The sequence below is a fragment of the Lolium perenne genome, chromosome 5 (assembly GCF_019359855.2).
Source record: "Lolium perenne isolate Kyuss_39 chromosome 5, Kyuss_2.0, whole genome shotgun sequence".
Taxonomy (NCBI): domain Eukaryota; kingdom Viridiplantae; phylum Streptophyta; class Magnoliopsida; order Poales; family Poaceae; genus Lolium; species Lolium perenne.
The window spans coordinates 19500660-19524296 of record NC_067248.2 but is presented as its reverse complement, the minus strand read 5'-3'; the positions used below and the strand labels follow the sequence as shown (position 1 = coordinate 19524296).

Sequence of the window (23637 nt, the reverse complement as noted above, 5' to 3'; positions counted from 1 at the left end):
ATCCTTAATTCTTGCATAGAATGCTACAGTAGAAATCCTTATATCCTTGATTATAAAGAGAGACACATTAATGCACAAGAATGCACTCACAATTTACAGGAACCGGTGGAAGAAGAAATTGATGAACCTGAAAGCTCATTGGATGAAAAAGAGGAGGAAATTGATGAACCTGAAAGCTCATTGGATGAAAAAGAAGAGGAGAGTGATGAACAAAAGGAGGAAGAATGGATTAGCTACCCATGCCAACCTTCTAATGAGAGTAACTCTTTATCTCTTACACTATTTGATTGTCCTCCATGCTTAACGAAAGAGGTTGAATGTTATGTTCCTATGGATTCTCTTGAAATATTGCCTATGAGTAAAACTTGTGAAAATAATTATGCTACAGTTATTTATGATAATCCATGCTACTTTGATAAATCTTATGATAATGCTTTGTTTGTGCCTGATGTCGAAATGCATGGTACTAAAGAATTTTGCTTAGCAAATGTTTATGATAAAGCTCTAGATGATGGTCCTATGTTACTTGATAATATTAATTGTACTACTAATGAAAATGGGATTGGAGAGTTCTTGACTTATTCTATGAGTCCCATATCTCTTGAGATTGATCAACTACCTTGTTATATTATTAATAAAAGTAAGTTTGAAAGTTTTAATTCCACTATTCTTGAACTTGATAAAAATTATATGTTTGTGGATCATGAAAAGTATGCTGCATGTGATAGCTATATTGTTGAGTTTGTTCATGAAGCTACTGAAAATTATTATGAGAGAGGAAAACATGGTTGTAGAAATTTGCATGGTACTAATACGCCTCTCTATATGCTGAAATTGTTGAAGTTACACTTGTTCTATCTTCCTATGCTTGTTACTTTGCTTTTCATGAACTTGTTTATTTACAAGATTCCTTTGCATAGGAAGCATGTTAGACTTAAATGTGTTTTGGATTTGCCTCTTGATGCTCTCTTTTGCTTCAAATACTATTTCTTGCGAGTGCATCATTAAAACTGCTGAGTCCATCTTAATGGCTATAAAGAAAGAACTTCTTGGGAGATAACCCATGTGTTATTTTGCTACAGTACTTTATTTTATATTTGTGTCTTGGAAGTTGTTTACTACTGTAGCAACCTCTCCTTATCTTAGTTTTGTGTTTTGTTGTGCCAAGTGAAGCCTCTAATCGAAGGTTGATACTAGATTTGGATTTCTGCGCAGAAACAGATTTCTATCTGTCACGAATCTGGGTCTAATTCTCTGTAGGAAACTCAGAAAATTATGCCAATTTACGTGCATGTTCCTCAGATATGTACGCAACTTTCATTAGTTTTGAGTTTTCTGATTTGAGCAACGGAAGTATTTATTTAAAATTCGTCTTTACTGGCTGTTCTGTTTTGGCAGATTCTGTCTCTATTTTTTTTGCATTGTCTCTTGTGGACTTTAAGCGAGCTTTTCTAGACATAGAGAGCTGTAGCTAATGTTTTATTGAGTTCTTGCAATGTGCCACTACAGGACCAAGGTGAATTCAAATTTTTTGAGTACTAACCCCTCTAATGAAGTTTATGAGAAGTTTGTTGTGAAGGAAGTTTTCAAGGGTCAAGAGAGGAGGATGATATATGATCAAGAAGAGTGAAAAGTCTAAGCTTGGGGATGCCCCCGTGGTTCATCCCTGCATATTTTAAGAAGACTCAAGCGTCTAAGCTTGGGGATGCCCAAGGCATCCCCTTCTTCATCAACTTATCAGGTTCCTCCCCTGAAACTATATTTTTATTCGGTCACATCATATGTGCTTTACTTGGAGCGTCTGTGTGCTTTTATTTTTGTTTGTGTTTGAATAAATTCGGATCCTAGCAATCCTTGTTTGGGAGAGAGACACGCTCCGCTTTTTCATATGAACACTTGTTCTTCGTTTTACTTTTAATGTTCAATGATAAAAGTTGGAAGCTACAATACTTATGGTTATTTGGTTGGAAACAGAAAATGCCTCATATGACTTGGATAATTTGACACTTGGCAATTGTTTTGAGCTCTCAAGTAGATCTTGATTAAGTTTTTTTCATGTGGTTTAAACCTATTAGTGGAGAACTACTGTAAAGCTTGTTGAAATTGGTTTGCATAATTGATCTCTCTTAAGGTCTAGATATTTTCTGGTAAAGTGTTTGAGCAACAAGGAAGACAGTGTAGAGTATTATAATGCTTGCGATATGTTCTTATGTAAGTTTTTCTGTACCGGTTCATACTTGTGTTTGCTTCAAACAACCTTGCTAGCCTAAGCCTTGTATCGAGATGGAATACTTCTCATGCATCCAAAATCCTTGAGCCAACCACTATGCCAATTGTGTCCACCATACCTACCTACTATGTGGTATTTCCTGCCATTCCAAAGTAAATTGCTTGAGTGCTACCTTTAAACAATTTAAAATGCTTCTCAATTTGTGTTAATGTTTTATAGCTCATGAGGAAGTATGTGGTGTTTATCTTTCATTCTTGTTGGGCAACTTTCACCAATGGACTAGTGGCTTCATCCGCTTATCCAATAATTTTGCAAAAAGAGCTGGCAATGGGATTCCCATTCCCAAATTAATTAAACTAAATAGACACTCCTCCATGGTATGTGATTGTTGGACGGCACCCGAAGGATGCGGTTAGCCATGGCTTGAGAAAGCAAAGGTGGGGAGGAGTGTCATCATAATAAAACTAAATAAAAGGGCACTCCTTCATGGTATGAGATTGTTGGCAGGCACCCGAGGATTCGGTTAGCCATGGTTTGTGAAAGAAAGGTTGGAAGGAGTGCCACACAAAAATAAAAATAAAATGGGAGCCGCTCTTTGAAGGTTTGTCTGGCAAGGGGGTTAGAGTGCCCACTACCATTCGTTGACAACAACAAGCACCTCTCAAAATTTTACTTTTATGCTCTCTTTATGTTTATAAAACCAAAGCTCTAGCACAAATATAGCAATCAATGCTTCCCTCTGCGAAGGGCCATTCTTTTACTTTTATGTTGAGTCAGTTTACCTACTTCCTTCCATCTTAGAAGCAAACACTTGTGTTAACTGTGCATTGATTCTTACATACTTGCATATTTGCATTCATCATATTACTTTATGTTGACAATTATCCATGAGATATACATGTTGAAAGTTGACTGAAACTTATATCTTCCTTTGTGTTGCTTCGATGCCTTTACTTTGAACTTATTGCTTTATGAGTTAACTCTTGCGCAAGACTTTTGATGCTTGTCTTGAAAGTGTTCTTCATGAAAAGTTTTGCTATATGTTATCTACTTGTTAGCAACTATAGATCATTGCCTTGAGTCACTTCATTCATTTCATATGCTTTGTAATAGTATGATCAAGGTTATGTAAGTAGCATGTCACTACAGAAATTATTTTTTTATCGTTTACCTGCTCGGGACGAGCAGGAACTAAGCTTGGGGATGCTGATACGTCCCCGACGTATCCATAATTTCTGTCGTTCCATGCTTGTTTTATGACAATACTTACATGTTTTGCTTGCACTTTATGATGATTTCATGCATTTTCCGGAACTAACCTATTAACGAGATGCCACAGTGCCAGTTCCTGTTTTCTGCTGTTTTTGGTTCCAGAAAGGCTGTTCGGGCAATATTCTCGGAATTGGACGAAATCAACGCCAAACCTCCTATTTTTCCCGGAAGGCTCCAGAACACCGAAGAAGAGTCGGAGAGGGGCCAGAGGGCCACCAGACCATAAGGCGGCGCGGCCTGGCCTGGGCCCGCGCCACCCTATGGTGTGGAGCCCCCAGGCACCCCCCTGCGCTGCCTCTTCGCCTATAAAATCCCTTTCGACCTAAAAACGCAGTACCAATTGACGAAACTCCAGAAAGACTCCAGGGGCGCTGCCACCGTCGCGAAACTCCAATTCGGGGGATAGAACTCTGTCCCGGCACCCTACCGGGACGGGGAAGTGCCCCCAGAAGCCATCTCCATCAATGCCACCGCCTCCATCATGCTCCGTGAGTAGTTCCCCCATGGACTACGGGTTCTAGCAGTAGCTATGTCGGTATACTCTCCCCCATGTACTTCAATACAATGGTCTCATGAGCTGCCTTACATGATTGAGATTCATCTGATGTAATTGGTGTTGTGTTTGTTGGGATCCGATGGATGATACATTATGATTAGTCTATCTATAAAGTTTGTGAAGTTATTGTTGCTACAATCTTGTTATGCTTAATGCTTGTCACTAGGGCCCGAGTGGCATGATCTTAGATTTGAGCTCTATACTTATTGCTTAGATTGTATCTACAAGTTGTATGCACATGTCACTGTCCGGAACCAAAGGCCCCGAAGTGACAAGAATCGGGACAACCGGAGGGGATGGCGGTGATGTGAGGGACACATGTTTTCACGGAGTGTTAATGCTTTGCTCCGGTGCTCTATTAAAAGGAGTACCTTAATATCCAGTAGTTTCCCTTGAGGCCCGGCTGCCACCGGCTGGTAGGACAAAAGATGTTGTGCAAGTTTCTCATTGCGAGCACGTACGACTATATACGGAAAACATGCCTACATAATTAATAAGCCTGATGTTCTATCTTAATGCTTTGATTCCTATCAATTGCCCAACTGTAATTTGTTCACCCAACACTTGTCACTTATTGGAGAGTTACCACTAGTGTAGATCGCTGGGAACCCCGGTCCATCTCTCATCATAATATACTTGTTCTCTATGTCATTGGAAGTAGTATCAACTATTTTCCGGTGCCATTGCTCCCATATTGCTATTACTGCTGCTGTGTTACTGTTACTATTGCTCTCATATTACTGCTACTTTCACATCACCCCTGTTGCTAGTGCTTTTCCAGGTGCAGCTGAATTGACAACTCAGTTGTTAAGGCTTATAAGTATTCTTTACCTCCCCTTGTGTCGAATCAATAAATTTGGGTTATACTACCCTCGAAGACTGCTGCGATCCCCTATACTTGTGGGTCATCAGGTATCACTCTATACCTTGTTCAACCTCGTCTCCTGACAAGCACTCTTTACTCGTACCGTGGTATGTGGTCTCTTATGAACTCATTCATATGCTTGCAAGACATTAGACGACATTCCACCGAGAGGGCCCAGAGTATATCTATCCATCATCGGGATGGACAAATCCCACTGTTGATCCATATGCCTCAACTCATACTTTCCGGATACTTAATCCCACCTTTATAACCACCCATTTACGCAGTGGCGTTTGGTGTAATCAAAGTACCTTTCCGGTATAAGTGATTTACATGATCTCATGGTCATAAGGACTAGGTAACTATGTATCGAAAGCTTATAGCAAATAACTTAATGACGAGATCTTATGCTACGCTTAATTGGGTGTGTCCATTACATCATTCATATAATGATATAACCTTGTTATTAATAACATCCAATGTTCATGATTATGAAACTAATCATCTATTAATCAACAAGCTAGTTAAGAGGCATACTAGGGACTTCTTTGTTGTCTACATATCACACATGTACTAATGTTTCGGTTAATACAATTATAGCATGATATATAAACATTTATCATAAACATAAAGATATAAATAATAACCACTTTATTATTGCCTCTAGGGCATATCTCCTTCAGTCTCCCACTTGCACTAGAGTCAATAATCTAGATTACATTGTAATATACCTAACACCCATGGCATTCTGGTGTTGGTCATGCTTTGCCCTAGGGAGAGCTTTAGTCAACGGATCTGCTACATTCAGATCAGTGTGTACTTTGCAAATCTTTACTTCTCCATCTTCGATGTACTCGCGAATCGAGTGGTAATGCAGCTTGATATGTTTCAGCCTCTTGTGTGACCTTGGCTCTTGTGCATTGGCGATGGCACCCATGTTATCACAGTAAATGATTAATGGGTCCAATGCACTAGGAACCACACCGAGCTCTACAATGAACCTCTTCATCCATACCGCTTCTGATGAAGCCTCTGAAGCCGCTATGTACTCTGATTCTGTTGAAGACTTCGCCACCGTGCACTGCTTCGAGCTTGCCCAGCTTATCGCAGCACTATTCAATATAAACACGTACCTGCATCGTGACTTGGAGTCATCAGGATCAGTGTTCCAACTTGCATCGGTGTAACCATTTACAATGAGCTCTTGGTCACCTCCATAACAAAGAAACATATCCTTAGTTCTTTTCAAGTACTTCAGGATATTCTTGACCGATGTCCAGTGTTCCATTCCTGGATCACTTTGATATCTGCTAGTCAAACTAACAGCATGTGCTATATCCGGTCTAGTACATAGCATGACATACATGATAGATCCTACTGCCGAGGCATAGGGGATATTACTCATCCTTTCTCTTTCTTCTGCCGTAGCCGGTCCTTGAGTCTTACTCAAGACCTTGCCTGGTAACATAGGTAAGAACCCTTTCTTACTTTCGTCCATTCTAAACTTCTTTAGAATCTTGTCCAGATATGTACTCTGTGATAGCCCTATTAGGCGTCTTGATCTATCTCTATAAATCTTGATGCCTAATATATACGATGCTTCACCAAGGTCTTTCATTGAAAAACTATTATTCAAATAACCTTTTACACTGCTTAATAGTTCTATATCATTCCCGATCAATAATATGTCATCTACATATAATATCAGGAATGCTACAGAGCTCCCACTCACTTTCTTGTAAATACAGGCCTCTCCATGACACTGTATAAACCCGAAGTCTTTGATCACCTTATCAAAGCGTCGGTTCCAACTTCTTGATGCTTGCTTCAGTCCATAGATTGAACGCTGAAGTTTGCATACTTTGTCAGCATTTTTAGGATCGACAAAACCTTTGGGTTGTACCATATACAACTCTTCCTCAATGTCTCCATTAAGGAACGCCGTTTTGACATCCATCTGCCAAATCTCATAATCGAAAAATGCAGCTATTGCTAACAAAATCCTCACAGATTTTCGCTTCGCTACAGGTGAGAAAGTCCCATCGTAGTCAACTCCTTGAATTTGTCGGAAACCCTTTGCGACAAGTCGAGCTTTATAGACAGTAATATTACCATCAGCATCTGTTTTTCTCTTAAAGATCCATTTATTCTCGACAGCCTTTCGGCTATCAGGTAAGTCTACCAAAGTCCATACTTTGTTATCATACATGGATCCCATTTCGGATTTCATGGCTTCTTGCCATTTGTTGGAATCTGGGCTCATCATCGCTTCTTCATACGTCGCAGGGTCCTCATCATTGTTATCCACAATCATGACATTTAGACAAGGATCATACCAATCAGGAGTGGTACGTTCCCTTGTCGATCTGCGAGGTTCAATAGTTTCCTCGTTCGAAGTTTCATGATCATTATCATTAGCTTCCTCTGTTGCCGGTGTAGGCGGTACAGGTACAACTTCCGGTACTGCGCTACTCTGATCAACGAGTATAGATTCATCAATCTCATCGAGTTCTACTTTTCTTCCAGTCACTTCTTTAGTGAGAAATTCTTTCTCAAGAAAGGTTCCGTTCTTAGCAACAAAGATTTTGCCTTCGGATTTGTGATAGAAAGTATACCCTATAGTTTCCTTAGGGTATCCTATGAAGACGCATTTCTCCGCTTTGGGTTCTAGCTTGTCCGGTTGTAACTTCTTTACATAGGCTTCGCAACCCCAAACTTTAAGGAACGACAGCTTAGGTTTCTTATTAAACCATAATTCATACGGTGTCGTTTCTACGGATTTTGATGGTGCTCTATTTAAAGTGAATGCGGCTGTCTCTAATGCATAACTCCAAAATGATAACGGCAAATCAGTAAGAGACATCATAGAACGAACCATATCTAAGAGAGTTCGATTACAACGTTCGGACACACCGTTTCGTTGTGGTGTTCACGGCGGTGTCAATTGTGAAAGTATTCCGCATTTCTTTAAATGCATGCCAAACTCATAACTCAGATATTCACCTCCACGATCAGATCGTAGAAATTTAATCTTCTTGTTACGTTGATTTTCTACTTCACTTTGGAATTCCTTAAACTTCTCGAAAGTTTCGGATTTATGTTTCATGAAATAGATATACCCATATCTACTCAGATCATCTGTGAAGGTTAGAACATAACGATAACCACCGCGCGATGCTACACTCATTGGTCCGCACACATCGGTATGTATGATTTCCAATAAGTCGGTAGCTCGCTCCATCATACCAGAAAATGGAGTCTTAGTCATTTTTCCCATTAGACATGCTTCGCATCTATCAAGTGACTCAAAGTCAAGTGATTCAAGTAATCCATCGGTATGGAGTTTCTTCATGCGTTTCACTCCAATATGACCAAGACGACAGTGCCACATATAAGTAGAATTATCATTCAATTTAATTCGCTTAGCATTAATGTTATGTATATGCGTATCACTACTATCGAGATCTAACAGAAATAAGCCATTCTTTTGTGGTGCTCGACCATAAAAGATATTATTCATAAAAATAGAACAACCATTATTCTCAGACTTGAATGAATAACCGTCTTGCATTAAACAAGATCCAGATATAATATTCATGCTCAACGCGGGTACAAAATAACAATTATTTAGGCTTAAAACTAATCCCGAAGGTAGATGTAGAGGAAGTGTGCCGACAGCGATCACATCGACTTTGGATCCGTTTCCAATGCGCATCGTCACTTCATCTTTCAGTAGTCTTCGTTTATTCTTTAGTTCCTGTTTCGAGTTACAAATATGAGCAACCGAACCAGTATCAAATACCCAGGTACTAGAACGAGAACCAGTGAGATAAACATCTATAACATGTATATCAGATATACCTTCTTTCTTCTTCTTGACAAGGCCGCTCTTCAGATCAGCCAGATACTTGGAGCAATTACGCTTCCAGTGTCCCTTCTCCTTGCAGTAATAGCACTCAGCATCAGGCTTAGGGCCGTTCTTAGGTTTCATAGGAGGCGTGGCAGCTTTCTTGCCACCCTTCTTGAATTTTCCCTTCGACTTGCCCTGTTTCTTGAAACTGGTGGTCTTGTTGACCATCAACACTTGGTGCTCTTTCTTGATCTCAATCTCAGCAGCTTTTAGCATGCCAAAGAGTTCAGGTAACTCCTTGTTCATGTTCTGCATATTGTAGTTCATCACAAAGTTCTTGTAACTTGGTGGCAGTGATTGAAGAACACGATTAATCCCCAGTCTGTTAGGAATCACTATTCCCAAGTGTTATCATCAGAATTTGACCGAGTCAGAGGTGGGCCGCGATCAAGATGGGCTTGAAGAATATACATGGAAGAGTATACGTGAATCGGCCTTATATGCAAAGTTTGGGCTAGTTGGCCCGTGTATCTGTAATATATTAGGATACGTATCAATTAGTTAGAGTTTGGCTCGTGCCCGGTTGGGATTATTCCCACGATTAGAAAGTCTACGGACTATAAATATGTATCTAGGGTTTATGAAATAAACAACAATCACGTTCACCACAAACCAATCTAGGCGCATCGCCAACTCCCTTGTCTCGAGGGTTTCTTCCGGGTAAGCATCATGCTGCCTAGATTGCATCTTGCGATCTAGGCAGTACAAGTTTATTCGCTATCCATGCGTTGCTCGTACTGAAGCCTTTTTGATGGCGAGCAACGTAGTTATCTTAGACGTGTTAGGGTTAGCATTGTTCATCGTATCATATGCTGTCGTAGTGCAACCCTGAGACGTCTAGCCGCCCTTACACCTATCTTAGGTGTAGGGGCGGCACCCCGCTTGATCATTATTTAGTAGATCCGATCCATTATGGTTGCTCCTTGTTCTTCAAGGATTAGTTTAATATCTGCATAGTTAGGCCTTACAAACGGGTTGAAGGATCCAGTGGCGCGTAGGGTGTAGTTTGCTAGCCCTAGACAGGATGTTCCGGGGATCAACCTCGTGTTGGTTTTTAGGCCTTGTCTAGGGTCGGTTTACGATCACCGTGCGTGGCCGCCAGGCTCAATCACGAGTAGGATGTTCCGATTATGCGGTGAAAACCCTAAATCGTAGTAGGTCGTTTTAGCTTTATTTCGATCAAGCAGGACCACCATATATTCGTACACCTCGTGCGAATCATGGGTGGATCGGCTCTTTGAGCCGATTCACAGGACAACCTGAGAGCCGATCGAGGCTCGTATTTAATGTTTATGTGTATGCCATGCAGGAAACTAAGCGAGGCACATCCATCACCTTCCTGGCCAGGTATAGGTCAGGTGGCACGCCCTTGCACCAGCATCGGACGTGCGTGCCGAAGTCTTTGCGGGCCGTCGCTCGGAGGGACCAGGGCCAGCCGCAGTCCTGGGAGCCTCCCGGCTCTCCTGTGTTGCCCGTCGCTGCTCGCCGGTGGGTTTCTGACCGCAACACATTCTGGCACGCCCGGTGGGACTATTGTCGACATCAACCACATCGCCATCTACATCTGAGATGGCGGACGGCACTCCAGTCATGTACGAGGATCTGACCGAGGAGCTCAAGAAGAAGTATGACGAGGTCAAAGCAATCCTCGAAGCCGACCTCATCGGCTCTTTTCACAGAACCCGCTCACATGGCGTCAGGTGGAAAGGGTTCTCGCCTGAAGGCGCGCTCGATGGAGTGGACCTGTCCACCCCGTCAGAAGAACGCACCAGGTCCCTGCGTCAGGAGATTAACTACATGGTGGCTCACTCGCTGCACCGCCATTCTGAGAGCCTGGTGAACACTTTGGAGCGTGTCGCTCTTCGGGTGATCCAGGAAATCATGAGGCATCAGTACTCTCCGTCAGGACTAGCTCTCGGGACTTACCAAGGAGAGATGCCACTCCAGTCCCGTCCACCGCTGCCATTTGCGTTGGCAGCACCAGAAGTGCCGAATTCACCGGCATACGTCGTCTACAAGATCGGTGGTGACCCTAGTGACTACCAGTTCTTGCATGAGGCGCCTAAGGAGATCCCTCACGGATGCACGTGCACATACGTGCCAGACTGCAATAACTGGGCACTCACAAACCAGACTGCAACAGCATGGACTTCTGGAAAAACAGGAGGAACTTCAGCAACAGATCTTGAGAAGCAGACGTGGCTAGCTAAGTATGCCACTCCGACAAACCTCCAGAGCTCAGCTCCTGCAGTTGGCTCAGAGCTAGAAAAGCAAGCATGGCTGGCTAAGTATGCCACCCCGGCGAATCTTCAGAGTTCGACTCCTGCAGCCAGCACCGCGGATCAAATCAGTACGATCCTGAGAGACCAGTTCGGCATGGTGCCGAAAAGGAGGACAATCGGCTATTCCAAGCCGTACCCCAACGAGTACGAGTTGATCCCGCTACCACCCAAATATCGGCTCCCTGATTTCTCCAAGTTCAATGGATCAGATGGTTCCAGCTCCATCGAGCATGTGAGCCGATATTTGGCACAGCTGGGCACGATCTCAGCAGCAGATGAGCTACGTGTGAGGTTCTTCGCACAGTCCCTCACAGGATCGGCTTTCGGGTGGTACACATCGCTGCCACCAGACTCAATCCGGACGTGGAAGCAGTTGGAAGAGCAGTTCCACATGCAGTATCACTCAGAGGCTTCCGAGGCCGGCATTGCCGATCTAGCTCAAGTACGTCAGAAGTGTGGAGAACCGTGGCGGGAATACGTCCAGCGCTTCAGAACTGTTAGGAACCGATGTTATTCGGCTCGTGTGACTGAAAAAGAAGCAGTCGAGTTGGCAGTGGTGGGCCTTGCATCACCAATCAAGGATATGGCCTCCCAAGCAGACTACCCTTCACTAGCGCACATGGTTCAGAAACTGACGTTATATGAACAGCGCCACCCAGACTTGTACCAGGACAAATTCAAGCGTGCGGTAGTCTTGGTTGAAGCAGATGAAGATGAAGGGTCTGCGGGAGATCAAGAGGTAGCAGTGGCTGAATGGACTCGGGGGCAACCCCCATATCCTGCAAATGGGTTAAGCCACCGTGTCCGCCAGAGGGTTTGATTTCGACGTAACTAAAACTGAGCAAATTTTTGACCTCTTACTTAAGGAGAAGCAGTTGAAGTTACCCGAAGGCCTCAAAATCCCCACGGTACAGGAGCTGAACGGAAAGCCATACTGCAAATGGCATAACTCGTTCTCCCATACCACCAACGACTGCAGGGTGTGGCGTCAGCAGATCCAAATGGCGATAGAACAAGGACGTCTAATTTTCAACCAGTACGCCATGAAAGTCGACACTCACCCCTTCCCCGCCGTTAACATGGTGGAGTGCACTTACCCTGGAGGGTGCCAGCCAGGATTCTCGTTCAACATCAACATGGTAGGACCTGGACACCACTCTGGTAAGGACGGAGACGAGGGCAGCTGCTCTCGTAGCAAGGACACAGAGGAGGCCGTTCCACGCGATCGGCTCCGTCACGATGGCAAGCGCTACATCACAGAGGGAGAAGTAAGGAATGTGAGATATCAGCGACCTCTCTCTGATCACCTCCTCAACAAGTATGTGAGTCAATATGACCAACGCCGACGACCCAACGACGATGGTGAAAGAGATCGCCTGGCTAGGGACGCCAGGAGACATCGTCGGCATGATCGCGATGAGGAGGAGTACGAGCGCCGTGCCAAGGAAAAGTCGAGGGAGCAAGACGACGAGGATAGGCACTGGGACTGTCCCTTCTTCAGGCACTGCTGGGATTCAGGAATGAGCCGATTGCCTACAATCGGCAACTGCCCAGAAAGTAGACAGAAGAGGAAGGATGCAGCTAACGTATCCGTGTTCAAACGTCTAGGGCCTCTCCCGCCTCGGAACAAGCACGCTGAGTCCCCTCGGGTGGAAGATCTCGAGGATTTGGAAGACGAGGATGAAGAAGAAGAAGACAGGTACCACTGGCCAAGGTGGTGCCCTGATGGACTCAGCCGTTCCCAAAAGCATAGGGTTCAGCGACTGCGTGGCTTGGAGGAAGCCGAAAGGTTGTACCTGCACACGCTAAGGAAGGCGCGGCCCGACCTGGCCGCGAAAATTCAACGAACCCTGGATGAAGAGGGTCGACCACAAAAAATGGAGTGGCGCCCCAAGCAAAGGAAAGCCGATGATGAAACATCGGCTGGCACAAACTTGGTGTTCATCCTTCCGACGGAGTTTAGTGCTCCAGGATTAGACGAGGCACCCGTGGCACAACTTGACTGCGGCCCATGGCCAGTTATCTTTGAGAAGCCACGAGAAAGAAGCTACAGACATCTGAAGGCCCTGTACTTGCGAGGTTATATCAATGGGCAGCCTGTCAACAAGATGCTGGTGGACACCGGAGCGGCAGTCAACATTATGCCATACTCCATGCTACGTCGGTTGGGACGCTCTAGCTCGGATCTGATCAAGACCAACGTGACATTGAGCGATTTCAACGGCCAAGCGTCTGACGCACAAGGTGTTCTGAACGTGGATCTGACCGTAGGAAGGAAAACCATCCCTACGACGTTCTTCATTGTCGATAGCAAGAGCACCTATGCTGTTCTGCTAGGAAGAGATTGGATCCACACCAACTGTTGCATTCCATCCACGATGCACCAATGCGTAATACAGTGGGATGGAGATGAGGTAGAGGTCATCCATGCAGATGACTCAGCTGAGATTTCAATGGCTGGCATGAACGCTTGGGAAACAACAGGCCAAGAGCCACTCTCAGGCATCAATTTGGACGACTGCGAGCGCATCGACGTGACAAAGGATGGGGTTAGGCTGGTCTTATCCACCGGCCTGACCGTGTAGCAAGAACAAACCGATGGGCAAACGTGGCGAGGCCGATCCTTGGGATCGGCCCCAAAGATCTATGGAGGAACATTACAAAACCTTCATTGAGCGATTCAATCAACGTGGAGGCCGATTCCAGCAATCGGCCAAAATTATCCTCACCACACATTCCGCCTGTGTTCGACGTCGATCTAATGGGCAGCGGTTTTACATCGGCTGATGAGCTGGAAAAAATCAACATTGGTCCTACCGGAGCCGACGTGCAAATACAGTGCCTTGGCTAACTATAGAGCCGATATCTGCAGTTACCTGACAGATTCGGCTCGGGGGGCACCTAATCAGATGAACATGTGCGATACATGTGCAATGAAATATTGGGGGCCGATAGAAAATCGGCCAGTAAAAAAAAATTCTCATGGTATACAGCGATGCAAGGACATCGACTTTAGAGCTAAAGAAACAAAGCCGATGCACAGCCATCGACTCTAGTACAATTACACAGGATCTACCTGCTGCGAGTTCAAGACGCGGATTTTCACCGAGTCCAGTTCAGCTGCAAGGAGCCGATTTTGGTGCCATGAACCTTCTCGTCGAGGACTTCCAACCCTTTGCGCTAGTTCAGCAGTACTGTCGGAAGCATCAGTTTTGGCATGCAAGGCAGCCTCTTTCTCATTAAGCTGTTGGTGTTTCGTCTGCAACATCGGCTTTCAGCGGAAGAAAGGTGATCAATGGGGGCGAGTTTGGCTGACTCTTCATGGTGGCTGTCTCAGATTACCTGGGTTCAAAGCCCTTTGTTTGATCTGTGCATCCTCACCGCTATTCTCGCCTTGACTGAGGCTCGGGGGGCAGCTGGCCTGGTAGATGCTCTGTTTTTAGAAGCCGATTGGAGTGTCATCGGCTGACCCTGCATCATAACCTTCTTCGAAAGCGGTGAGTTGTTGCAGTAGAAGACTACTAGAGCTGCTGAAAGGGAAGCCGCCATCATCTACAGAGTCAGAACCTTCTCTGTTGCTGCGAAAAGATAGAGCAAGGCGCTATGTTCGGACAGTAAGGGGCAGTTAAGGATCACCTTCAGGCTGGGAACCATAGCGTGGGCTTTGGATGGTGCTGCCCATGGATTCATTGCAGTTGCGAACCTGCGCGATTGACATCTGAGGTTCGTATGGCCGTGGGTTGGATCTGTTCAAGTGGCGTTTTGGGGAATTGGGTTTTGCCCTTGCGGACAGGCCACAGATTACCATTTGGATAAACAATAGAGTTGGCTCTGCTCGCGTTTTCATGGCAAGGACCGGTGCGCTGCCATCGGCTCGTAATTTGTTGACTTATTTTAGCAATCGGTTAATTTGGTGAAAGGACAGAATCAGCTGAGAAGTTCTTCTTCATAATAAGAGGGGTTTTTTACAAAAGAAGAGCCGATTGCTCAAGAAAAGGAAAACAAAAGAAGAGCCGATTGCTCAGGGGCTACTAGTCCTACTTTACTAGTCCTCGCTGGCCTCGTCGTCGGCATCGCTGCCGTCGGCGCTGCTTCCGGAGAGTTCCTCGTCGCTGCTACCCCAGCCCTCGGCCGGAGCCTCTTCTTCCTCGTCATCATCATCATCCTCACTGTCCGCCCAAGCGCGGAAGCGCTTTGCCGGCGGATACCCAGCGGAGGAGGAGGAATCATCCTCCTCCTTTTTCTCTTCTTCCTCGTCGTCATCATCGTCCTCGCTGTCTGCCCAAGCGCGGAATCGCTTTGCCGGCGGATACCCAGCGGAGGAGGAGGAATCATCCTCCTCCTTTTCCTCTTCTTCCTCTACTTCTTCTTCTTCCTCCTCCCCGTCGGAGGAGGTGGGTTTCGCCCAGGGGTGGAGGTCGTCTTCGCTTTCGCTCTTCAGCTCCCCTTCGATGAGGAACTTGAGGTCGTCTTCCCCATCGGTCAGAGGTAGGTCACCATCTGACCCGACGAGTGCTTCGGGTGGGCCGTATGGCACATGATCAAAGTTCCACTCCTGCTCGCTCGAGGAGGAAGACTGGAGGGAGAGGCCGGAGGAGACGGAGGAAGAAGAAGACATTGCTACAGGGAAAGAGGGCTTTTCGGTGCCGATAGCTAGAACAGAGGAGGGGGATGAAAAGGCGAATCAGTCGGCACAGTTAAATAATGGGGAGCCTAGTGGAGATTTAATGCCATTGCAGTTTCCGAAGAAGTGATGCTAAAGCTATCAAATCTTGCAGAGAAGTTGAGAAGGCAAGACATCATGATGAAGGATGCTGCGACGGTTCTGCTCTGCCACGACATGACCCGACGAAGAAAAGCAGAGTGATTTTGGAATTATCAATTCCAAAACCAGGGGGGCATGTGTTATCACTAGAATTTGACCGAGTCAGAGGTGGGCCGCGATCAAGATGGGCTTGAAGAATATACATGGAAGAGTATACGTGAATCGGCCTTATATGCAAAGTTTGGGCTAGTTGGCCCGTGTATCTGTAATATATTAGGATACGTATCAATTAGTTAGAGTTTGGCTCGTGCCCGGTTGGGATTATTCCCATGATTAGAAAGTCTACGGACTATAAATATGTATCTAGGGTTTATGAAATAAACAACAATCACGTTCACCACAAACCAATCTAGGCGCATCGCCAACTCCCTTGTCTCGAGGGTTTCTTCCGGGTAAGCATCATGCTGCCTAGATCGCATCTTGCGATATAGGCAGTACAAGTTTATTCGCTATCCATGCGTTGCTCGTACTGAAGCCTTTTTGATGGCGAGCAACGTAGTTATCTTAGACGTGTTAGGGTTAGCATTGTTCATCGTATCATATGCTGTCGTAGTGCAACCCTGAGACGTCTAGCCGCCCTTACACCTATCTTAGGTGTAGGGGCGGCACCCCGCTTGATCATTATTTAGTAGATCCAATCCGTTATGGTTGCTCCTTGTTCTTCAAGGATTAGTTTAATATCTGCATAGTTAGGCCTTACAATCGGGTTGAAGGATCCAGTGGCGCGTAGGGTGTAGTTTGCTAGCCCTAGACAGGATGTTCCGGGGATCAACCTCGTGTTGGTTTTTAGGCCTTGTCTAGGGTCGGTTTACGATCACCGTGCGTGGCCGCCAGGCTCAATCACGAGTAGGATGTTCCGATTATGCGGTGAAAACCCTAAATCGTAGTAGGTCGTTTTAGTTTTATTTCGATCAATCAGGACCACCATATATTCGTACACCTCGTGCGAATCATGGGTGGAGCGGCTCTTTGAGCCGATTCACAGGACAACCTGAGAGCCGATCGAGGCTCGTATTTAATGTTTATGTGTATGCCATGCAGGAAACTAAGCGAGGCACATCCATCACCTTCCTGACCAGGTATAGGTCAGGTGGCACGCCCTTGCACCAGCATCGGACGTGCGTGCCGAAGTCTTTGCGGGCCGTCGCTCGGAGGGACCAGGGCCAGCCGCAGTCCTGGGAGCCTCCCGGCTCTCCTGTGTTGCCCGTCGCTGCTCGCCGGTGGGTTTCTGATCGCAACACCAAGTCACTGAGTTTCTTCGCATGCCCGGTCATGGCGAGCATGTGCTCACTAACGGAGCTGCCTTCTTCCATCATACAGCTGAAGAAATGTTTTGATGCTTCATAGCATTCCACGGCCGCATGAGTCTCGAATATAGCTTTCAGCTCATTCATCAACTCATGAGGATCGTGGTGCTCAAAACGTTTTTGAAGATCGGATTCCAGACTGCACAGGATGGCACACTGAACTTGAGAGTACCGAGTTTTCCGAGTCGCGTAAACAGCTTTTACTTCATCGGTTTCAGTTTCTGCAGGAGGGTCACCTAGCGGTGCATCAAGCACATATTGCAGATTTCCGCCAGAGAGGAAGATCCTCACATGACGGAACCAGTCGGTGAAGTTGCTACCGTTGCTCTTAAGTTTTTCTTTCTCTAGGAACTGGTTAAAATTGATTGGGGACGCCATCTCTACAACATATATTTGCAAAAGTTTAGACTAAGTTTATGACAAAATTGAGTTCAAATTTTAATTCAACATAATTAAAAATCTAGGTGAACTCCCACTCAAAACAATATCCCTCGCATTGTCTTAGTGATCACACGAACCAAATCCACCGCACCTAAGTCCGATCATCACGAGACAAGGTGTGATTTCAATGGCGAACACTCAAAGTGTTCATCATATCAACCATATGATTCATGCTCTACCTTTCGGTATCACGTGTTCCGAGACCATGTCTGTACATGCTAGGCTCGTCAAGGCCACCTTAGTATCCGCATGTGCAAAACTGTCTTGCACCCGTTGTATGCACTTGTTGATTCTATCACACCCGATCATCACGAGATGCTTCGAAACGACAAGTCTTGGCAACGGTGCTACTAAGGATGAACACTTTATTATCTTGAGATTTTAGTGAGGGATCATCTTATAATGCTACCGTCGCGATCTAAGCAAAATAAGATGCATAAAAAGGATTAACATCACATGCAGTTCATATGTGATATGATATGGCCCTTTTGCCTTTGCGCCTTTGATCTTCATCTCCAAAGCACGGACATGATCTCCATCATCTTCGGGCATGATCTCCATCATCGTCGGCGTAGCGTCAAGGTCAATGGCGCCGTCTCCATGATTGTCCTCCATGTAGCAACTATTACAACTAATTTGAAATACTACTCAACATGAAATTTAATGACAACCATAAGGCTCCTGCCGGTTGCCACAATACAATAATGATCATCTCATACATATTCATCATCATATTATGGCCATATCACATCACCAAACCCTGCAAAAACAAGTTAGACGTCTCTAATTTGGTTTGCATATTTTACGTGGTTTAGGGTTTTCGAGAGAGATCTAATCTACCTACGAACATGAACCACAACGTTGATACTAATGTTTTCAATAGAAGAGTAAATTTAATCTTCACTATAGTAGGAGAGACAGACACCCGCAAAGCCTCTTATGCAATACAAGTTGCATGTCGAACGAGGAACAAGTCTCATGAACGCGGTCATGTAAAGTTAGTCCGAGCCGCTTCATCCCACTATGCCACGAAGATGCAAAGTACTCAAACTAAAGATAACAAGAGCATCAACGCCCACAAAACCATTGTGTTCTACTCGTGCAACCATCTATGCATAGACACGGCTCTGATACCACTGTAGGATAACGTTGCATAGAAAACAAAAATTTTCCTACCGCGAACACGCAATCCAAGCCAAGATGCAATCTAGAAGACGGTAGCAACGAGGGGGTATCGAGTCTCACCCTTGAAGAGATTCCAAAGCCTACAAGATGAGGCTCTTGTTGTTGTGGTAGACGATCACTTGCCGCTTGCAAAAGCGCGTAGAAGATCTTGATCACGATCGCTCCGGCGCCACGAACGGGCAGCACCTCCGTACTCGGTCACACGTTCGGTTGTTGATGAAGACGACGTCCACCTCCCGTTCCAGCGGGCAGCGGAAGTAGTAGCTCCTCTTGAATCCAGCAGCACGACGGCGTGGTGTCGGTGGCGGTGGAGAACTCCGGCGGAGCTTCGCTAAAGCACGCGGGAGATATGGAGGAGAGGGGGGCGGCTAGGGTTTGGGAGGGGGTGGCCGGCCACTCTAAGGGGGGCGGCCAGCTTGTGGTCATGGGGTGGCCGGCCCCCTCCCTTGGCCCCTCATTATATAGGTGAAACCCCAAGTGTTGGACTCCAAGTCTTCGAATAAGACCCGAACCCAAAACCTTCCATATGATAGGGAAACCTACCCAAGGTGGGAATCCCACTTGGGGTGGGATTCCCCCCTTCCATATGGGGGGGTGGCCGGCCCCCTAAGGGGGAGTCCACTTGGGACTCCTCCCCCACTAGGGTTGGCCGGCCATGGAGGTGGAGTCCCTCCGGGACTCCACCTTCCTTGGTGGTTTCTTCCGGACTTTTCTAGAACCTTCTAGAACCTTCCATAGAACCTTCCGAATCATTTTAATTCACATAAAATGACATCCTATATATGAATCTTATTCTCCGGACCATTCCGAAACTCCTCGTGATGTCCGGGATCTCATCCGGGACTCCGAACAAATATTCGAACTCCATTCCATATTCAAGTTCTACCATTTCAACATCCAACTTTAAGTGTGTCACCCTACGGTTCGTGAACTATGCAGACATGGTTGAGTACTCACTCCGACCAATAACCAATAGCGGGATCTGGAGATCCATAATGGCTCCCACATATTCAACGATGACTTTAGTGATCGAATGAACCATTCACATACGATACCAATTCCCTTTGTCACGCGATATTTTACTTGTCCGAGGTTTGATCTTCGGTATCACTCTATACCTTGTTCAACCTCGTCTCCTGACAAGTACTCTTTACTCGTACCGTGGTATGTGGTCTCTTATGAACTCATTCATATGCTTGCAAGACATTAGACGACATTCCACCGAGAGGGCCCAGAGTATATCTATCCGTCATCGGGATGGACAAATCCCACTGTTGATCCATATGCCTCAACTCATACTTTCCGGATACTTAATCCCACCTTTATAACCACCCATTTACGCAGTGGCGTTTGGTGTAATCAAAGTACCTTTCCGGTATAAGTGATTTACATGATCTCATGGCCATAAGGACTAGTTAACTATGTATCGAAAGCTTATAGCAAATAACTTAATGACGAGATCTTATGCTACGCTTAATTGGGTGTGTCCATTACATCATTCATATAATGATATAACCTTGTTATTAATAACATCCAATGTTCATGATTATGAAACTAATCATCTATTAATCAACAAGCTAGTTAAGAGGCATACTAGGGACTTCTTTGTTGTCTACATATCACACATGTACTAATGTTTCGGTTAATACAATTATAGCATGATATATAAACATTTATCATAAACATAAATATATAAATAATAACCACTTTATTATTGCCTCTAGGGCATATCTCCTTCAATAAGGTGTAGCCATCAACCCTGCCTAATAGGACCTATAAACCCTAGTCAACTATCACCAGTAAGATATAAATAACCATGGTAGCAACCAATTATAATCAATTGCTTAGTATGCCCTTGCTTAACACAAACCATGCAACCATTACATGACTAGGAACCCAATTCCACCTTAATGTGATCCATATAATACTTAATTAGGAAACTAAATTGAGAACCATGGTAAACAATAGAAGCAAATAGTTTGTACTTCAAATACTTATTGTTTCCTAATTAACATGTTCTTCAAAAGTTATTCTTTTGAAGTATATAACAAGTAATCATCAACCATGCACCATATGACCTAAAATTGAGAACTGCTCTTTACTTATTATACCACTACTATTCCTTGGTGTGTATGATTGTTATTATGCATTCTACCACTTGTTTATGATTCTAAGATAACAAAACCTTAATAAGAATCTTGTTTGTGGAATCATTCTAAAAGTTCAACACACCCTAAACCAATCATTCACTAATCCTAAATCATCGGGGGTAGGTTACGCTTAGAGCTATTGCATCTCATACTTATGCATTATTGCATCCTTGCCAATCTTTTAAACATCGTCCTTACCGGACGATGATGCTATTTCAGAATTTGGAGTTATTGCATATCGAAAACCTTGTCTGCATAATCTTGCAGTCAAGAAAGGCAAGTTCATCACTTGCTCATGTTATTTTGAGTATTTTTATCAAATTACTTTCAAAGTACTATACTTATCACTATTGCATGAAAAGAAAAATGTTATTTTCATATCTATGAATATGAAATGTGGTGGGCAATGGAACCATGGTATGAGTATGGTGGAGGTTCCATTGCAATGGGTTTGTATCCATCTGGGATTAACAACAAATGTCGTCCAGTGATTCTTGTGTCGTAAAACTCATGTTAACCATAAGATCTGGAGTGGGACGGAGTAGTCATTGTACTTCTTCCTCTCGTACATCAACAGACGCGCTTACCGTAGTCACTTGAATCCTTAGGGAAAAAATCGGAGTGGTTGGGGAGCCCTAAGTCCCCACGGTAATGCGGTCTATGAGGGGTTGCAACGACCGGTGAAAGAATCAGGTCGAGAACCTGGTTATTGTCGAGGTCGGAAGGTATCCGTAGGGGTACGCTGACCGGCGAGGACCCAAGGTTGGAATTGCAACAAAGGGTGGGTGTGCGAGGTCGCGAAGGAGTATAATTTGGCTAGGACCTTATACCGGGCCTCACACCTTGAAAGTGTGGATGGGAAAGATCGCCCGGTTCGCACCAAGGTTAAGATCTCTTATGGGTAAATGATACGTCTCTGACGTATCGATAATTTCTTATGTTCCATGCCACATTATTGATGATATCTACATGTTTTATGCACACTTTATGTCATATCTGTGCATTTTCTGGAACTAACCTATTAACAAGATGCCGAAGTGCCAGTTGCTGTTTTCTGCTGTTTTTGGTTTCAGAAATCCTAGTAAGGAAATATTCTCGGAATTGGACGAAATCAACGCCCAGGGTCCTATTTTGCCACGAAGCTTCCAGAAGACCGAAGAGGAGACGAAGTGGGGCCACGAGGTGGCCAGACTACAGGGCGGCGTGGCCTAGGTCTTGGCCGCGCGACCCTGTCATCTGGGCCCCTCGTGACGCCCCTTGACCTGCCCTTCCGCCTACAAATAGCCTTCGTCGCGAAACCCCCAGTACCGAGAGCCACGATACGGAAAACCTTCCAGAGACGCCGCCGCCGCCAATCCCATCTCGGGGGATTCAGGAGATCGCCTCCGGCACCCTGCCGGAGAGGGGAATCATCTCCCGGAGGACTCTACGCCGCCATGGTCGCCTCCGGAGTGATGTGTGAGTAGTCTACCCCTGGACTATGGGTCCATAGCAGTAGCTAGATGGTTGTCTTCTCCCCATTGTGCTTAATTGTCGGGTCTTGTGAGCTGCCGAACATGATCAAGATCATCTATCTGTAATTCTATATGTTGTGTTTGTTGGGATCCGATGAATAGAGAATACCATGTTATGTTGATTATCAATTTATATCTATGTGTTGTTTATGATCTTGCATGCTCTCCGTTACTAGTAGATGCTCTGGCCAAGTAGATGCTTGTAACTCCAAGAGGGAGTATTTATGCTCGATAGTGGGTTCATGTCTCCGTGAATCTGGGGAAGTGACAGAAATCTCTAAGATTATGGATGTGCTGTTGCCACTAGGGATAAAACATTGGTGCTATGTTCGAGGATGTAGTTACTGATTACATTACGCGCAATACTTAACGCAATTGTCTGTTGTTAGCAACTTAATACTGGAGGGGGTTCGGATGATAACCTGAAGGTGGACTTTTTAGGCATAGATGCATGCTGGATAGCGGTCTATGTACTTTGTCGTAATGCCCAATTAAATCTCACAATACTCATCATAATATGTATGTGCATGGTCATGCCCTCTTTATTTGTCAATTGCCCAACTGTAATTTGTTCACCCAACATGCTGTTTATCTTATGGGAGAGACACCTCTAGTGAACTGTGGACCCCGGTCCAATTCTCTTTACTGAAATACAATCTACTACAATACTGTTCTACTGTTTTCTGCAAACAATCATCATCCACACTATACATCTAATCCTTTGTTACAGCAAGCCGGTGAGATTGACAACCTCGCTGTTTCGTTGGGGCAAAGTACTTGGTTTGTGTTGTGCAGGTTCCACATTGGCGCCGGAATCCCTGGTGTTGCGCCGCACTACATCTCGCCGCCATCAACCTTCAACGTGCTTCTTGGCTCATACTGGTTCGATAAACCTTGGTTTCATACTGAGGGAAAACTTGCCACTGTACGCATCACACCTTCCTCTTGGGGTTCCCAACGGACGCGTGCTGTACGCGTATCAAGCTCTTTTTCTGGCGCCGTTGCCGGGGAGATCAAGCCACGCTGCAAGGGGAGTCTCCACATCGCAATCTCTTTACTTTGTTTTTGTCTTGCTTAGTTTTATTTACTACTTTGTTTGC

The 23637-nt window shown here is 45.1% G+C and overlaps 1 protein-coding gene across 1 annotated transcript; it reads right to left on the bottom strand.

Moving 5' to 3' along the window:
- Positions 1-8553: 8553 nt before the first annotated feature.
- LOC139831220 (uncharacterized) lies at positions 8554-9089 on the bottom strand. The gene is made up of 2 exons (XM_071820564.1): positions 8785-9089; positions 8554-8680 (listed from the first exon to the last, which is right to left on the bottom strand). The coding sequence occupies exons 1-2, from the start codon at positions 9086-9088 to the stop codon at positions 8667-8669; spliced, it is 318 nt and encodes a 105-aa protein (XP_071676665.1). The 5' UTR covers position 9089; the 3' UTR covers positions 8554-8666.
- Between the last annotated feature and the right edge of the window lie 14548 nt (positions 9090-23637).